We start from the raw sequence: 19,840 nt of genomic DNA, 5'->3' as shown, positions 1-19,840 counted from the left end.
ACTAGCTTTCTGCTAAGGTTTAGCAAAGATCTAAGATAATGAATCTTTTTATTCAGGTAATTGCAGGGTAGCATACGCAAAAGTTAAACAAAAGATTTGAGATCTTTTCATGTGATAAAGTCAAAGAAGAGTTACCAGAAAAAGATGTCTGGGTTGTCTGCTTTTCCTCGACACCTTCATGAGCGTTCCCTCTTTGACAAACATCTGCCAACAGAATTATTATCAACACATTAGGCACACAAGACTTTCGAAAACAAGCTGCTTTTGGGTTCTGGTGCAGCTGGGTTGTGCTCACCCTGCCCGCCTTCAGGAGGTCCCGCTTGCCTTTCAGGCTGTATTCGATGTGGACCATGCGCAGCAAGTTCTCCTGGGATATTGGAGTGAGCATAGAGATGGTGTGTGACTATCCAAGGACGAGCAATAGAATGAAACTGCTCGTGTTTCTTTGTTTGTTTGTTTGTTTGTGAATGAAAGAGAGTGGTGGAAAGGGATGTGATAGGGGAGACGGAAAAGGGGGTACAGAGATAGAGGGAGTCTGTGTTTCCACTGTCTGTCACCCTGCGCAGTATGATAAATAGAGGAGGCGAGCCAACATGAGGAACACAGTGATCTTGACAGTGAGAAGCTGGCGAGACATAACAGGGGGAGGATTTTGAATTATCTCTATAAAAAGCTCATTGCTGATGGAGGCTGTAAATCTTTTCCATTTTAACAAAGCTCTCCTTTGTAAAGATACACCTGGGACCTTTGCATGAGCTCAACATGGAGAAAGCAACTTCTTCTTGGCACAGGAGAACCCTAGAGGTCTTTACTCTCCTTGCTTATTAATAAATAAAAATTAAAAAAGAAATAATAAAAATATTACTTTTTCAATGACTCAAAACAAACACATACTGCAAAATTTGATACGGTACTTGAATCTAATAAATGATTCTTCACATATGTTTCATTTTTTTGTGAAAAGTTAAGGACTGTGTCCACACTGAAAAGAAACAAAAACTATATATCATGAGGAGAAGTTGTAATTTTATGCGGGGAAGTGAAGGAAGGATAGAGTGAAAAGTGAGGGAACACTGTATACTCTGACTGGTGTTTCTTAAAAATAATGTGTGGTAAGGTTATGACCTTTTGCTTTAAAAACAAACAAAAAAAAACAACCCAAACAACCAAACAAACAAACTTGACTCTCTTAAAGGCACAGTCTTCCGTTTTCACTCAGGAAAATGCACTATAAAAATACAGGATTTATACACACAAACTCCTTCCCAGTTTACACCTCTGGGCTTCTGTTAATGTGTGGTGGTGATTTTTTTCCTAAACCCCCACCCCCACTCCCCCAGCCTGTATTTTGCCATTTTGTGGTTGTTTTGTCAACAGTGGGACAGGAAAAAAATCACCACCACACATTAACGGAAGCCCACAGGTGTAAATTGAGAAGGAGTTTGTGTGTATAAATCCTGTATTTTTATAGTGCATTTTCCTGAGTGAAAACGGAAGACCGTGCCTTTAAGATTTGAGATTTCTTCTCTCACAAGTACAACTACTGACTTTAGGGTGGTATGGGGTTCAATAGGTTTCTTTAATCAACACATCTGTTGCATTCAAATTGATCTTACCCCCTGTTTCAGATTATCATTGGCCTGGTCCGCCACCTCTGACACAATCACCAAGGCAGCTGCGACACAAACAGAATAAAAAAAAAATAAAAAAACAGAGATGTGAATTCATTTAAGATGCATCTCAAAAAGTAAGCCTTGTGAGTGACATCTTGAGAAACAGCATCATGCATAAGTTTGCCTTACTACAACAAGTTTACCTTGTGTGTCCTCATATTCTTTCGAATCAGGTGAGAGGTTGTTGAGGTAATCTGTGGATGTAGTCAAACAGAAAGTCCACGACATAACAATTATGATCTATGAATAGTGCATCTCCTTGAAACCTCTGTTATAAACTATAAGCTTGTTGCTACACTCACAGAATATTTCACGCCTAATTTAAGATTTTTTACAAGACAAATTCCCATTTACTTTTTTATTTTTTTATTTTTACATAATTTTAACACAATCCTACCAAATAAACCTTATATGATACATATTCATTAACCTTATAAGGCTTATTTATTTGAAATGCATAATCCTCAGGTTTATGTATTTAGTATTACTAAAGTATAATTACTCTAAATTAATAATAATGAGAGTATTTATTTAAAATATTACGTATATTGTTTGAATTGAATAATAAACAGGTTAACTATACACGATAAATGTACTGCTAAGTGCTTTTATGTGGTCTATTTTTTTTTTTTAGTTTATGTTTTGTGGATGAAACTGAAGGCACACATCCAGAAATGTAAAATAAAAAAAAAAAGTACTGTAATTATAGTTTATCAATACATAAACCCGAGGATTATGCATTTCAAATAAATAGATTTTTTTAGACTAATGAATATGTATCGTTTAAGTTTTATTTGGTAGGGTTGTGTTAAAATGATTTAAATAGGAATTTGTTATGTAAAAAATATAATAATAATACATAAATCTTAAATTAAGCTTGAAATATTTCTGTGAGTGAATATGTTTGTGCGTTACCTGTAAGAAGCATGCGATATTGCAGTACTCTCACTATGACCTGCAGCAGCTGATGTTTCAATGGGACTTCAGCATCCTCTGGACTTTTCCTCTGCCAAAAAAAAAAAAAAAAAAAAAAAAAAAAAAAGGACAAAAAAAAACAATCCTTAGTATATTATTGATTGCCGTTCTTAACTTATACCGCTAACAAAGAACATCAAGCAGCCTTTTAGGGAAAATATAACAATACAAAAATATGACAGTTGCGAACCCCCCGTCTCAACTCTGTTAAAAAACCACATCACTGTTACATCTCTCTTGCGTTTGCGTAGTCTACTTCCGTGTGTCATGTACCATAACAAATACCCTCAAGGGACTGAAATTAGCACAATAAATCAAGTCTAGTTCAGTTTATTTGTTTATTATAATACCACCATAAAATAAAGAGCCTAAACAGGAGACTAAACATGCCAAAACCTTTACATAAAGTGGCAAATACAGTATTTTATGTGCGCTTCTAATACAGTAAAGCAAAATTAGGAACCTACCTCTCTGATACAAGAATGGAATCCAATTATTATCATAGCTAAAATGTATTTACTGTTTACTTTTGTGACAAAGGCCTGTTGTCAAAAAAGGTAAACACAACAAAGATTAAAGTGGCCTATGAGTTTTATGCATTTTTGAAAAAACATAAAATAAAATATAACTCTTGCCTTTCCACCTACAAAAGCATGAAGGTTAACCTTTCCAGCAAGGCAAGGTCAAAAGTAACCGAGGCAATTGTGTTGCCCAAGGTGACCTTCACATCTTTCCAGGAGACAAAAACCTGGGGGGATCCCATTCTTTTTCTCTGATGAGTCATTTGCAGGAGAAAGGGTGCAGAAAAAGCACACCGTTGAGGAAGTATTGGAAAATCAATCAGTCTAATAGTCTCTGACAGGTTATTTACACCCTAAAGGGTAGAATCGCATATGCACACGCACACACATAAGCATGATTCTTTTGTCTAAAAAGAAAAAAGAAGTCTCGTTTTCTATCTTTGCTCTTTTCTCCTCCTTGTTTCCTGACCACTACACTGGGAGTAAAAAACTTCCGATTGGGAATCAGAAAACGGAATGGTTAACCCACTTTCCACGAAGCATCTGCTCTCCTCAAGTGTTGCATGTAAATTGTCTTCCAATTGACACTTCTTCAGAGGAAGTGATTCGCTGATGCGTGCCAGAGATGATAATTAGCGTTTGGCTTGTTTGGGCTGGCGAGCCGGAGAAGAAGAAGAGAGACGCTTCACGCTGCGATGCAGACACGCAGACACCCGCGCAAACAAGCACACCTTTCAGCCTCTTTCACGGCCAGCTGATTTGCTGTCTGCGCACACAAAACTGATCTAATTGGGGAGTTGTAAAGGAGTCTGCGCCTCTAATTACTTTCTATCCGCCTCATTGCCCAGCTACATTGACTAGCAAGGGATTCACTCCACCTGCTGCAAGGCTCTCTCTCGCCACCTTGACCTTCGTGCACGTGTCAAAACAGGCGGGCTTTGCACAAACTTGGTGCACTCATTGGTGTCATCTAAAAATAGATTCATAAAAGCAGCTTCACGAAATCCATTACAATTGCGTGGGCCCGCGGTGGCCAATGTTTATAGATGGTGTGGCAAACAAGGAGCAAGCTGTGGAAGGGAGGCTTTAATCCTGTAAGGGCTAACTCTGATCTGATCAGGGTCTCGGGCTACTTCATCACTGTCACCACATCCACAATGAAATTACCCACACTTCTATTTCTGGTCTTTGCCTTGCAACAAAGAACAACATAAACGTTGAGAGTTTGCTAAGTAGATCAAAAGTGGTGCAATAATTAACATTTTTAAATGTGACAAACGTCGCGATGGATGAAAATGACAATATTCAACAAATTGATAATTGAATGTCTGTGGTAGGTCCAGTGAATCCAGTGACCCTCCTTGCTCTCCCTCGGTGCTCCTTCTCACTCATTACGGAAGGGTCACACTCTCCACGCTAGTCCCAAGACGGTTCTGACACAACACAGCATCCATCACTTTCTTACACAAAACAAACTGGCTCCACAGCACGGGAGGATAGACGCAAAATAAATAAATAAATAAATAAATATCCCATAGTTTACATACAGTGAAAGGAAATGCAATAAGCAGTTAGCGTTAATTTTATCTGCCATTTTTGAATTTAGTCTCACTTTTTGTACAGTTGCAATGATGCTTGTTAGTTTTTATAATAGTTAGTCAACCTCATCCTGTTTTTATTTAGTCCGTTTTTAGTCGACTATAAATCTAGTATTTTAGTCTTTATTTTAGTCCATTTTAGTCCAGAAAACATCATTTTATTTATTTACCTTTAGTCAACAAAAACTGTCAACGTTTTAGTCTAATCAGGACAATCATTTAAGAAGTGTTTTTTTTTTTTTTTTTGTCAGCAGATTATGTGGAAACTAAAACTATTTCACATAAAAAAAAAAAATCTTCTTTTTGATGAAAAACAATGTGACACAATTACAGTATATCAACAAGTGGCTACTATGGCTCCATGCAAAGAGCTAGTAAATTAGCCAGCATTAGTTAGCAGTTGGATTAACATTATTGTTGGAACATTATAGCCACTGGATTAATGTTACGTTATGACGTTTTTGTTGTTGTTTTTTTTTAACCTTTCACCGTGAATCCACCTCCCGTCTGTCCCATGTGTTTGTGCATTTTGCACTCGCTAGCTGCAGATTTGAAAGTGGGTGTGTCACATGACAGTGTCACAGTGATAGTTCAGGTGAGACAAGATTGTACTAAATCATACAATTTTCGTCTCGTTTTTGTTCATGAACTAAGATGTCCATATATTTTATTTCAGTTTTTATCAAGTGAAGTAAATTTTCACCTTTTCTTCATTAGTGGACAAAAATGCATACCGATTGTTTTGACAGTTATTGTTTAATAATGTGGGATTTAGTCTAGTGTAGTCTAATTTGAGTTCGGTGACAAAATTATTGTTGTTTAATTTTCGTTGAGGAAATTAACACTATATATGTAGTGTGCATATGTGGTGGCAAGTGCACTATAAAACATACCTAAGCCTCCTTTTCCCAACACATCATTTCTCGCTCCGATAAAAATAAACCGTCCTTTGATAAGACAATATCTTTTCATGCATTCACCTTTCTCTGAGGATCACTTCATTTACTGCAGGTGCCAATTAGTGTAACTCAACTTCATGAAGCAAAAATGAAAAGGCCCATTAGGCCCAACTTTTATGGAGGTTATCAAGAGACAAGTTCTCGGATGACATAGACCAGGTGCTGAAAACATGCTGCAAGATTCCAAGGATCAGTGCCTACCATATTTTTCAAATCGTCAAGTGTTCATTTCACACTTCCTTTTATGGAGATTAGATCGTCTAGCTAGCATCAATGAGGTACATTTTTTTTTTTTTTTTTAGGAAGGGGCAGCTGCTGTTAAATATTCATGAGTGAAAACAGTTGGCGCATTGTCCACTTTCTTACCCAAACTACAAGTAGAAAACCTTGGAAGCACTTTGTCAACAAACATCCAGTAAATCAAAGTACGTGGAGGTAGTAATGCGAACGGCTGAATGCAGTTCGCTCATTCTAAACAGTGAATGTATTCTGCGGACCAGCGCGCAGCTGCATGGAAATGAGAATCTGATGCATGTGGTTATCTTTTCTCGCTATCTTAATATCCTGTCTTTTTATTAAATGCTGTCAATGTTTCCATTGACGCCAGGGTGCACATTGACTTTCTAAATGTGCTGAAGAAGTGAATCAGGAAAATATATAAAATAAAATGGGCTGTAAAATAGTGACAAACTGATTACTCGCTTTATCTAAACCTTTATTGTGCGTGTCTTTAAAAATAAAGAGATAGATAACGGAGAAAAAATAGTATTGCTGACTACATATAGGAATTGTGAGCGAGACAGAGGAAATGTCAGTCCCATAGAGAGGAGAGAAAGAAATTTAAGGTCAAGTCTGTCAGATGAATGCAAAGCAAGATAGCAAACAGACGGATCAAGTCAGTAAGGTGTCTTATTTTACAAATATGTAAATTACAAATGAACTTTAACAAGCACAGTAAAGTGTTTTGAACATCTGGCTCACAATTCAAAGTTCTGGGTTGGAGTATTGGCTCTGATTGTTCTGTGTGGAGTTTGCATGTTAACAAAAACCTGCACATGCATTTCAGGTTAACTGAAGACTCCACATTGCCTTTTTAACTGTCACCGAATGGTTGTTTGTCTATTTGATGTGTCATATGTGGTTGACTGGTGACCAGTACAGGGTGTAACTGGGATAAAATGGAATAGGATGAAGCTCACCGTAACTCAAAACAGGATTTGTGGCATAAAATGGATGAAGTACAGCATTTTAAATAACAAGAGTGTTACATAGACAAATAATCATCGACTCAAAGAGCAACAAAATGTGACTTCATGATTTCATTCACAACATTTTTTAGATTTTACCTCAAATTTCTTGACAGTGCTGGCAAAGTCTGGATTAACCTTGCAGCTCTCCTCCAGCAAAGACATGCTGCGATCATACTCAGAGATGAAGGTGTCAAACAACCTGAAGTCCTCACGATGTGACAAGATCACATCCACCACTCTCTGGCCTTCCTCCCTAAAACATGAAAAAAAACATTACAATCTCCATAAAATATTGAGTATTTAGTGTTTATGCTGCTGCGTACCAGTGATCAATGCGCTCCTCCAACTCAGTGAGGATGTTGCTGTGGAGTGTTAAGACCTGAGGAAGAACACCCAATATCTCCTCCAGCCTCTGATCGTCCAGAAGCGGACTCCCATCCTCGGCCACGGCCTCGGCCACTGCTGGTCTGAAGTCCTTCATAAGACAAAAAAGAAGTTCATTAGAAAGAGATTACTTGAAAAGGGTGGAAGGATGTGCAGAAGAAAGGGGGAGAGCCTGAGAAAAGAAGTGTAGCCACTTTTCAAATTATTAGATACACCTTGAAAATGTTAAATTTAAAATAATAGGTATAAATAAAAAGCCTACTTGTCCTAAAATCTGCATTTACAGTCAACTGTTCTATGGTACATAATGTTATGGCCAGTGAATGCTGAAGAATAAGCGTAGAGAAGGAAAAGAAAATGGGTCTTCCTAAACATCCTTCCTGCTGCCCTGCCTTCACTTTGGCCTCTGTCCAGGCATTCAGGAAATGAGGAACTGTCTGTAGAAGACATACCACCAGGTGTTGTTGCATAATGGTCTTGGTGTCACAGTATAGTTTTGCACTGATAGGACAGTACAGTCTACTGTACATTCAGATTCTCAGTGGAAAAAAAGAGCATGATTTATTGGGAATCCAAGTGAAGAAACAAGTATTGCTAACTTTTGTATAAATAACTGACACGTTATAGACAACATACAAAAGAGGTCCAAAATTAAAGGCATTACACTCTTAATTCTCAACCATCATCTGTTCAGCAATAGTCTTTGCGTGAGCGATTGACTTCTAGAGCCTATCAATTGTAGTTTTGTGTAAAGTCAGACATAAACCAAATAAAAGTTGGCTGTGAGATAATGTGCTGACTCTTGGCGCTTGCACAATTGATCTCATTCGCGTTAGCATTCATAACTCACATCTGCCGGAGACAAGATAAACTTCATACTCAAAAAGCTCCAGCAAACTCGGTCTCCTAGGTTACATACACGCACTCACACATACACTATCCCCATTTTCATCACGTAAGGCAGGTCAAGAGGTAAAATGAGCTAGTCATTGCCTGGTTGCCATATTTGTCCGCAGGTCACAGATTACAAATAAAAACAAAATAATAAGACCATATGTTGTAGCTGTTGTGCGAAAAGTCCTTTAAAAGAGGAGCACAGCCTCCCTTCCTTTGCGGAGACAGGCCCTGGAAATTCTTTGTGCTCTTGTTATTCCTTATCAGACAATGGAACAATAGCTCATATAAGTCTCAAGCTCCCCCCAAAAACAAGCATGTTGAGCCACTGTAGTGCTTCCAAGCTAAATGACTCCATTTTACACACTACACTTGTTGGTATCCAACCACTTTAAAAGCATATTTAGAAAGAAAAAAATACAAGACTTAATGTTACAGGCAACTAACGCTTAAGTGGGGCTTCAGTTTCCTCTTGTAAGTGTAGTAACTAGGGATAGCCAGATTATCGGTCAGGATGATTATTGGCACTGATATTCAGCATTTTGACAAATATCGGCATCGGTCTTTCTGGAGAATCTTAAGGTCAATATATCAATTTAAAACTGTTAAGTTTGGTGAACTATTTAAATAGCACTTGTTTAAATGTTTATGTCACTTTTTAATACATGCTACTGACCCTTGGAGGTCACTGAACCTTTTACTAGAATTTTTAAACAACAAAGTCTAGGATTGGAAAAGAAAAAAAAAAACTCCAATATTTTTCAAATCTTAAATGTTGGCATTAGAATAATGTACATAAGTTATCCCATATTAGCTCTTATAGTATTGCAAAGCATTTATGTAAAGCGTTTATTCAGCAGTCGGACCTTGTTTTGAATCATGTAAGTTGGAGTTGTCTGTGAAGAGAGCAAAGCTTCGTGGGATGCTCCTACTGTGCAGTGCAGGAATTGGGCCTTATCTCAAGATAGCGGCTGAAACACTTTGCGAATGAACTGTTGAAACAGCGCAGAAGAAAAACACGTCTGTATACTTGGAGGTTGCTGCTGTGTGTTTTCCCCCTCCCCTTTAGAGCAAGCAACCGCTTTGTAACTAGTGAATACCCAATACAAAAAAAAAGAAAAAAAAAAAAGAGGAGAACCGTCAAAGTGGACCAGGATGGGTAGGAAGCTGTAATCCGTGCACGCCTCTGTCCGTTCTACTCGCGAGCAAAAATAATATAAATATCTTGTCTTGTTTCTTATATATGTTGTTTATTAAATGTTCTAGGTTGATTAAACCTCACATGGTCAAAAAACATATGCTTAAAAATTTTCAACAAAGAGTTTGAGGGTTTTTTTGTTTTAGTTTTGAAATATATTTTCCCTTTTAATGAAAAGTGAATATCGGCTCCAAAAATTGGTTATCGGCCTCCTTGACTACTAATAATCGACATTGGCTCTGAAAACAACAACAACAACAACAAAAAAACTTCAGTCTATCTCTTGTAGTAACAACACTCAATATATGGTAACCTCAGGAGATCTTTCTGTCACTATGCGAATATGTGAAAATATTCAGAATTTTGAATAAAGTAAAAGCTGTTTCTATCAGCATCCTACAGCCTTGTCATTAGTGAGGTCCCTTGTATAATATTTGTATTATTTAAAGTTGAACGTCAACAAATTACATGTCAGTTTTCATCATCACAGCAGACTTACTTTGATAAATCATTGTACAGGGTCATGTAAAAGTGATTTAAGGTAACCTTGTTCAAGGTTAAAAGGTACAGGCTGACTGATGACTTCCTTTGAGTTCAAACTGTCAGATGTTTACTGGTAGTCATTTTTTGCAGTTCACATACAGTTTTGATGATATGATTTGATTTGATGATTTGATTGTTTTCTTGTACTAGTAATCTCCTCTTTTGGTCAAAATTAATTCACTGAAGTAATTGTTTACATGCCCACACTCACAGCTTGGCGCGGGAGCATTACAATTGCACTCGACAGGACAGCAGCTGGCTGTGATGCATGCGCACCCTACTCACTTCAGATCAACTTGAAGTCCCTTGGTAAGCATTGAATTAAAAAAAGAACTAAAAAAACACAAACCATGATAAAAATGTATACTGTGTTCACTTTGTAAAACTGTAAAAGAAGCGCTCATCATCATCGGGTGGCTAAAAGTTAATTGCTGGCTTCCATAAGGTTTATCCATCCATCCATCCATTTTCTTGACCACTTATTCCTCACAAGGGTCGCGGGGGCTGCTGGCGCCTATCTCAGCTGGCTCTGGGCAGTAGGCAGGGGACACCCTGGACTGGTTGCCAACCAATCGCAGGGCACACAGAGACGAACAACCATCCACACTCACACGCACACCTAGGGACAATTCGGGGCGCCCAATTAACCTGCCATGCATGTCTTTGGAATGTGGGAGGAGACCGGAGTACCCGGAGAAGACCCACGCGGGCACGGGGAGAACATGCAAACTCCACCCAGGAAGGTCCAAGCCTGGACTCGAACCGGAGACCTCAGAACTGGGAAGCGGACGTGCTAACCACTCGACTACCGTGCCGCCCTTCCATAAGGTTTAGTCATGATTTAATGAACTGTTAAGAGTTTGTCAATTTTTGGGAATTGATTGTGCATTGAAATGCATGAAATGCACTCAATATATGGATAAAAAATATTGGGATGTATCAGAGTAAATTACTTAAGTAGGCTTGTGGCGAACCACGTTATTCCCCATCCCAAATTTTTCTACACCCTCAAACATGACAATTTTGGCCTGGAATGGAACAGCTGTTAAGGATTCCTGATGGCCAGTACAGTATCATTCAAATGATATTTTGAAAATGCATCCCTCTTATTTCATTCCAGTCAGCAACAAAAGTTAAAAAGAATAGCAAGGGATACAGTTGAACAGCTGCATATATTTGCAACCATTGGAACCAATCTCATCAGGTATGTTCACCTTATGTTTTTAATTGACTGTATCTCCCGACCCCCAAAAGACCCCCAACAACAATAACATCAACAAAATGTAACCGGTAACATTTCGTTTTTGGCAATTCTCCATCATGGATAAGTCACCCTAGTAATGTAGCCACCTTGGCGTGCCGCCGTGTATGCACATTGGTGAGCTTGGGCAGAGATGCGAGGAGGGGAGGAGTGATCCAGCAGTTTGAAAACTACGGTACATATTACAAAGTGCCTTGGCCAATTATCCACAAATTACACTATTGGTGCCATAAGTATTATTATCTACTATAGTCTATCAGGTCAGTACAGCTACAAGTATATCACTAGGCGCCTGTAAACACACTGCATCACTTTACAACTGACCACACCAGAGCACAACATGTTAACTTTGTCAAGACCAGGAAGTAGACCGGACTGCAACAACATTGATAAACTTCAGCAGAGCTTTACAGCAGGGGGAGGAGGAGACGCAAACAGAGGCTAGGGAGTACACTTGCATGATAAAATGCTATTCAGGGGGTTTTCAAGAAAGTGGAATAGGAGAACACACAAGTTTTTACCTCTTGAAGGTACTTGAGGGCACTGACATGTCTGAAAAAGACGGAAAAGACAAAATGAAACAAGGAATAACAACTGATGTCAATGTAGAGAAAGGTTGCTGCCAAGCAAATATATATGAAATATATAGATGAAAGGTAAAGTATTCAAGTGAAATGATTCAGTTATTATTAAGAAAATATAGTAAATATTTTTTTTTTTATAATTGTATGAATTATTTTATGTATTTAGTATTATATATTATATTTATGTATTTAATTATTTTATAATAATTGTATTTAAAAATCAAAGTTATTATTCAAAATTATTGTGATTCAAAGTGAACCATAATAATCAAATATGCTACCATAGTGTTGTCAACAGTATAAGAATAATGTGAGAGAAAATTGGGGCAATGACATTTAATCACTGACACATCAATACTTCAGTTCGTGATTTCTACCTTACCCTTGTATTTTTTTCTGAAAAACTCCATTATTTCAGAATCACAATATTTTTGATCAAATTAAAGTTATGGTTCACATGTCCCAAAGACATTGTTGTGTAAACGCTATTATTTCCAACATTTAACCATTCATGCTCTTACTTTAAATTCCACGATAACTGAACCGTGTTTGAGCTCTGAAAATTGCCTGTTTTTTGGGAAGGGTTCTCATTCCTTCTCAAGTCGAACTTGGTTGTGTGATGGCACTACTATGAAAAAGGACGAGTGATTATGATTTGAAAAAAATATTGGTCTGATCAGCATGAGCCTGGTGTGCAGCTTTAAAAGTGTAGTGTAAAAATGTGGAGGTAAAATGGGAGTATTAGGATCCACTGAAAAGACAATAATACAATATATAGAATAAAGCCATAGCATCTGCACCTATCTACAAGACCTATATACATTATGCATGATGGCAAACCCGCATTAGAGAATTAGTTAGGTAGAAAGCAGGGTGAGGATGAGATGGTTGCTCTGCACGCAGCCTGATGGATTAGCTTACACGTGGGTGACATTACAGCACCTTCAGGATGCATACGCTCGGGTGTGATATTACGCCATGGCGATACTCACAGTCTTTCCGAATCGACGAGCTCCTTGGCGACATAGAACGCTCGGGATCGGCCATCAGTCTGGGTGAAAGCAGCGACAGATAAATGACCACAGCTAATGTTCAAAAGGGTGCTTATTGCTCTCAAGCATTAACAGCAGCTGCTATACAGCAACCAAGGGGACTGATAAAAAAAAAAAAAGTGTGATTTTGCTGTCAGAATGAGACTGATTATTTCATTAAAGTGCAGCATTGACATGAGGGCCCTCTCAAAGATGGCACTTTTACATACTGATGCATTATGTATGAGTGTGTGTGTGCGCAGTGACAGCAATGATATAGAGTCTAATCAAAAGGCCTCAACACTTCACATTCAAACCATTTAGGGGTTTACTGGCAAGGCTACTGTACTCTGTCTGAGTTGAGAGGGGCACTTCCCAAACAATTTCACTCAGATTCAAACACATTTCAATTAAATATAATTAGTTCTTGTAGCAGTTTTTTTCCACTGTCGTGTACAATGATAGCCTGGCTGCAACCGAGAGTGTTAACCAGGCAAATTAAACTGTGGTATAATTTGTTTGTATGTCCCATAACTCACTTGTCGATCGTAGCTTTGCTCAGCAGCTCCTTCTTCCTCTTCTGAGGTGCGTCCATGGTCCTCCTCAGCTGACCCGGCAGAGGCTGAGCTCAGCGGGAAAGGTTCCGTGTAGGCACTGCATGACAAGGAGAGAACCGAAGTGCAACATCAAATCAGAGGGAATCCAGTGAGTTGTTTTTGCTTGAGTGGCTTGAGTGGTTTCCTACGGAAGCATAGAGCTGCCAATGCGGAGTAAACATTTTTAGCTGGCGAGTATGTTCGAACATTGTTTGAACATAGTCGCAAATACGTTCGAATATACTCGCAAATAAAATGCCTAAAAAATGGGGTCTTGTTTTCACTCGCGCATGCGTAAATAATACCCTGTGGCATTATGGGAAGGTATGCTAACTTTGTAGCATGTAGCCTACATGTACGTTCGAACATATTTGCGGGTATGTTCGAAGTTCGAACGTATTTGTGATTATGTTCGAACATACTCACAAATACGTTCGAACATACTCGCAAATATGTTCGAACGTACATGTAGGCTACATGCTACAAAGTTAGTATACCTTCCCATAATGCCACAGGGTATTATGTGCGCATGCGCGAGTGAAAGCAAGACCCCATTTTTTTAGTCATTTGGGCCACATTACCAATTCATTAGAAAATTAAGTAAACAAAAAACAGTGTTTATTCGTAACTTTTATGATTTATTATGTATGACGTGCATGATTTAAGTTTGTCATTTTTTTTCCACTCGCGCATGCGCAAATAATACCCCGTGGCATTATGGGAAGGTATGCTAACTTTGTAGCATGTAGCCTACAAGTATGTTTGAACATATTTGCGCGTACGTTCATACATATTTGCGAGTATTTTCGAACATATTTGCGAGTATGTTCGAACATATTTGCGAGTATGTTGAGTATAGTGATGGCAAAATGAAGCCCCGTAAAGCAATGAAGCCCTCCAGTGAAATGATTCACACACACGTAGGGGCTTCAAGATGATTCATTTCCTCGACTACGCCATCATGTGGACAGAAAATGTATAACATGCTTGGTGCATGCAATAAAATGTTGGGGTGCAAATCATGCTCGAAATACAAAAGAATATATATTTGAAGAGTGTTTTAACATGAATTGTTCTGTGTTACTTTGTCTATGTTTGTGCTTATGCAACAAGTGAAAATGTGAAAAAATGAGGTAAAATAAAGTGCTTATATTCATTTTTATTTAAAAACAATATTTTTTCCAAAGTTTTTGGACTCAGGCGGTTTCTTTTTGTGCATAGAATTTCACCTGCTTTGGAAAAAACTCTTTCACATGGTACTGATGAAGCAGGGGTGCATAGATATGAGACAGCAAGTTTGTATAAACTTGGAAGCGCATATTTCTGTGATTCCCAGTACTGAAGGGGATTTTCAACTCTGGGGATATTTTCTTCTCTTTCTTGCTGGTTCCTTGAACTCCATCGCAAAAAAAGAAGCTCGTCGTCGTCGGTCAAATCGAATGCAAAATGCAAAGAAGTACCGCAGTAAGGGACCCGAAAACACAAAAAGTGAAGGGGAATCCATAGCTTTTCTTTGCCGCTTTTATTTCGAACTACACTCAAACCTAGCGAATCATTTCCTGAATCAGTCACGTGGTACACCCGCTTCGCGGGGCTTCAAACGTCATCACGTACGTCATCGACACACGCATTGAATCGCCGTTCATGAACCACTCATCTACATTACTCGGCACACGCTTCAGGGATTCGACCCGAGAAGCACATCACTAGTTGAGTATGTCCGGTAGTGAATATTGTGCTAAATGCATTCATAATCCTCTGTATTCTGTTTATCAGCATGGAAGTCGGGGCAGCGGAGAGCAACTGCTCCTTCGTGTTACTGCATACAATCGACATCCAAATTTAGTAACAGCGTCGCGGGACCTCCGTTGAATGAGCTGCCATTGGCGTCCGCAAATATCTTGCGTCTAACGCCACAAAAAGAACCACTAATTGTTTATTCCACTTTATGCTCTATGTCAAGGTTAGATTAATGAACATTAAAGATCCTCGAGTAACTGTTTTAAAACTCTTCAACTTATTACAATTTGCAGTTTTTGCATTCTGAATTTGGAGATTGGGATTTGGTCGCTATTCAGCGCAAGGATGGATCGAGTCAAATGGGATACAAGGCTGATGACACCCCAAGTCTTTAAATCCTTAACTAGTTACAGAACTCTGTCAAAATAACTAGAAAATATGAACCATACTGTTTCTAATTTGCTTGCTAGTCTGATTTATTTCAGTGTGTTCAATAAATGAAATTTAAAGAATTTCAAAGCGGCCCTTCAATGTTTTCATTAATCTGTTTGCGGCCCTCAACAGAAACAGCTGCTCCAAGTCCCATGTGAGTATGAATGGTTGTTTGCCTACATATGCTCTGCCATTGGCTGGTGACTACTCCAGAGTGTAAATCCACCTCTCACCTTAAATCAGCTGGGAATAGGCTTCAGCACACCTGCGACCCTAGTGAGGATAAGTGGAATAAAGGATGGAAAGTGCCTGCGCGTTTCCATTTCTCATATGCAGCACAGTGCACATTATAATCCTCTTCCCAATTCACCCTTTTATCCATGACAGTTGTGTCTGTCCACTGATAATCCTTCAGTGTAGTGGAGAAAGGCGCGACGGGATCACACTATAGGTCAGTTCTCTTCTAATCCCTTTAATGCTTCCTGGGGTCATTCTTAAAATTCTCCTAACCATTAACACCCACTTAGTGTGTTTCCATATTCCCCTAACAAGGATGATGATCTAAAAGCACCAATAAAAGGGGTTCAACACTACCAAATTATTACATACTGGATAAGCATTCACAACATAATAATGTACCCCTGCTTCTATTTTTTTTTTTTGTCAGGGCAGTATGAATTAACAATATGTTTAATTATTGTGATTGCAGAGGTATTAAACTACACTGCATCATACTGAGAGCTCTTCTTAATAATAACGTAAACCACATGAGAGGGGATCGTCCAATGAACTTGGCTCATCTTATTACAATTTTGTGGCCTCATAATGAATAGAACCTGCTGTCTTTTAAAGCTCCACTGTGGATGTCACACAATATTGTGTACTTGAGAGTACATTTCAATCTATTATTCCACGCACACACACAGACACACACTCCATTAGGTGGGCTATTACTCATGGTGGCCCTAAATGAAGGCAAAACAATTTGGTCTCCAGGGTTTTCTTGGCTTCTGATGGAATTAATTCAAATATATAATAGAACCTCTTTGCCAAGTTTCTGCATCTTCAGTCGTAAACAAAATAAACTGAGATAATGCTTATAGACTGGAGGAGGAAATGCTATTGGGAAGCATGTACTTTATCCATTGAACAAAAAAAAAAAAGACAAATGAAAACAGGTTAAACAATAAAAATATATTCAAACATCTTTCAGAAGTTTTAATGATTTCTATAGGCAACCAGCCCATTTCCCCACAAACCAATACATAGCCTGTATATTACAATATAGAAATCCCCTTAATATGAGGATTATAGAAACATTATGTTACTTGATTGCCTTTTACACAACAACAAAATAAATCTACTGCATCAAATTTAGTGTAGAAAATGCTTTTCTAAACAGAGAACCTATATTTAAATTAGTTCATTCGATGATGCCCGCAATATGTAATTCAGTTGAATTAAAATATATATTAGGTGCAATCACAAAGGCTTTTTTTCACTTCTAATGGCACTATTACAGAAAGTAGGTACAAGAGAATAGTTTCCCCTGCCACTATAAACAACAAACGCAATACTGATGGGGGAATTGTGAGAACTGAATGCTTTAGTTTTAAATTGCTTGCTGCTTTTTGTAACGGTTATGTGTTGCCTGTGGCGCTTGTGCTTCTAATGTGATATCGCATGATGTTCTCATAACACAGGTCTCACTTCTCTCAGACTACCTGCAACATGGCGGGGAAAAGGTTGTAAGAACTGCACTTAATGTGGTAAAGATCAATTGTGTGTGTGTCGAACAAGAATTCCTGAAAGACTTAAAAAAAAAAAAAAAAAAAAAAAAAAATCAAACCGAGCATGATTGAGAAGACACCTCGGAGTCTGCAAACCGTGGTGACATTCTTCTTCTACACGTTCACGCTATCTCCAGTCAAGTCTCCTGCCACAGTCTGACCCTTGTCCTGCATTTCCTGTAAACAGCCTTTAAGGTTGGACATTTCCTCCCCGGGGATGACCTGGCAATGACCTAAGAATGCCTGGCACAGGGCCTGCCTGGTGAGCCAGCGTCACACCCAGTCCACCACCTCACCACAGAGCCACCACCCAGTACAACAATACACAGAAGGGAACTCCTTCATCCCATAATATAGCACAGGCCGTGACGGCCCTAGCAGGAATCTGCACAGAAAAAAAAAGATTTGTGCTACACAGATAATTCCATTACGAAATTAACTGTGCATAACAGTATAACGGCGCAACTACACATTTGCTTTGTTAAGTGGAAATGACTAAAAGTGACATCTGGGGACAACGAATGGTCGCAAAGTTGCATACAATCGTATATCCTGCACTTTCTTTGCCAAAATGTTGTTTACTGCTCATTTGTTGCCACACCGCTAATTGGCTAAAGAAGAGTGCGTTCTCAGCAAGGGTGCCATGTTTGACAAAGCACATGCAAACTCAACACACACACTTGCAGAATTGGCTCGCATTGGGTTGCAACATTAGTGAGTTTCGTACATCAGAAAGACTGTTTCATTAACCTGATAAAGTCACTGCAATGTTATAATACAACATGTAGATTTGTTGTTCAACTGCTTTGGAACTACACTGGAAATAGTGGAGTGTCAAATACCAAGTAAATACAGCACCAGTATCACCGATACCGATATCGATACTTTTTGAAAATTGTTATAAAATTATTTATTTAAATTAAGGTCGCTGTATCATTGGATTGCTTATTTACAATCAAATTCCAGCCTTTAAGTGTTTTAAAGGACAAAATTAAGACAAAGTTTTGATAAATAGAAAATACTTTATCAATGTTTTCTATTCCAGAAACATTCCAAACATAATAGAATGGTTTTTTTTTTAACTTTCTTAAACAAAGTGCACAAAGTGATCATAGGAAAAGATAGTTAAACAAATACTTCATCATATCCCGTTCAGAAACTACAAATGCAAAAAATAACTAAAAATGATGCCTTCATCACTTCTTTTTCAATCTATATAAATAAATGTTAAAGATTATCATACAACAACAAATATAAAACATAAAACAATATGCAAAACAAATTATTTTTCAAATACAATATTGTATGTGTTCATGCAATCTACTCCAAAGATGAGATGCTAAATTGCGTGATGGCACTCGATCGTTTGACCAAACCGCAGCAGTGCATAAAAGAGCCAAACTAAAACTAAACTACTAGATCGATATTTTAGTGCCAATATCGATCCGATATCGATGTTGTCTTGGTATCGATAATGTTGATATTTGGATCGATCCGTGCACCACTATGAAATACTTCACCGCCTTTGCAAGTTTTGCTTCGTCTGCAATGCTGTGAGACCATTTAGTTATTCTCACCACTGAAATCTTTTATTTTTCCTCTGTGAGTCTACAAACACATTGACCATAGTGGCTGTGTTCCCAATCCATCACTGCCATTGTAAGATGGCCAGCCTGGAAGCATGCTTATGTTGAGATTAAAGTTTAGAGTACAATATACCCGCAGAGGATGTACGTTCAAAAATGGATGGTGTGCACTCGCACTCAAATAAACATTAACCAGCCCCTCTAGACACACTAAAGAGCGGCTCTGGCAACACAAGGCTCTCCAGGGGAAATGCGGTGAAGTGGAAGGGACAGGACCGATTGGCTCTTTGCATTATAGTGAGTGTGATGAGCTCTCCAGCTCACAATGGGCCGCATCGATAACATCACCGAGAGAAAAAGAGTGAATCTATGCGAAAAACAAGAACGTAACAAATGATGGTATTCATAAGTTTAAAGTACATTTGAATAAATGGTGTTGTGTACTCAATTTGGCAGAAGTAACCACAATCTTGATGCCTGGAACAATACACCGAGAAGGGATTGGCTTAATGAGTTTTTAAATAATTCAGATACTTTAGAGAAGTTTTACTATTTTATAAGGAATTGAGTTTGGATTAATCGCGTTTTGCAATCAACGGTTAATTGGGTGCGCTGGGTGCCACCAGCTGTGGCCTATATATATCCGCGCATCCACTACTAAGGCACACCTCTCTCAGGCAGTATTATTAAGTTCCTCTGTACGATGAAGGAAATTAATGACTATAATTCTCCCATCTCTTGATTGTAGCCATGCTGATAAACATCATGAGTCGATGTAGTTATCGTTCCTGCAACAGCATCTTTGCATTTCTTCAACAATCTGAT

At 38.4% G+C, this 19,840-nt stretch overlaps 1 protein-coding gene across 2 annotated transcripts in view; it reads right to left on the bottom strand.

Annotated features, from left to right (window-relative positions):
• The window catches only part of fgd5a (FYVE, RhoGEF and PH domain containing 5a), a 36,204-nt gene that overhangs the window by 10,070 nt on the left and 6,294 nt on the right, over positions 1-19,840 (bottom strand). For both annotated transcript variants that reach the window (XM_077530211.1, XM_077530210.1), the window contains exons 3-12: positions 13,411-13,525; positions 12,833-12,891; positions 11,778-11,808; positions 7,300-7,451; positions 7,073-7,229; positions 2,589-2,679; positions 1,817-1,867; positions 1,617-1,675; positions 296-367; positions 136-204 (exon numbers count right to left, since the gene is read on the bottom strand). In XM_077530211.1, coding sequence (XP_077386337.1) covers positions 136-204; positions 296-367; positions 1,617-1,675; positions 1,817-1,867; positions 2,589-2,679; positions 7,073-7,229; positions 7,300-7,451; positions 11,778-11,808; positions 12,833-12,891; positions 13,411-13,525 — 856 coding nt within the window. The remainder of the gene's footprint in view (positions 1-135; positions 205-295; positions 368-1,616; positions 1,676-1,816; positions 1,868-2,588; positions 2,680-7,072; positions 7,230-7,299; positions 7,452-11,777; positions 11,809-12,832; positions 12,892-13,410; positions 13,526-19,840) is intronic.

This window comes from Festucalex cinctus, chromosome 8, assembly GCF_051991245.1.
Source record: "Festucalex cinctus isolate MCC-2025b chromosome 8, RoL_Fcin_1.0, whole genome shotgun sequence".
Classification (NCBI taxonomy): domain Eukaryota; kingdom Metazoa; phylum Chordata; class Actinopteri; order Syngnathiformes; family Syngnathidae; genus Festucalex; species Festucalex cinctus.
The sequence above is the reverse complement of the archived record's forward strand: the minus strand, read 5'-3'. Positions and strand labels throughout refer to the sequence as shown.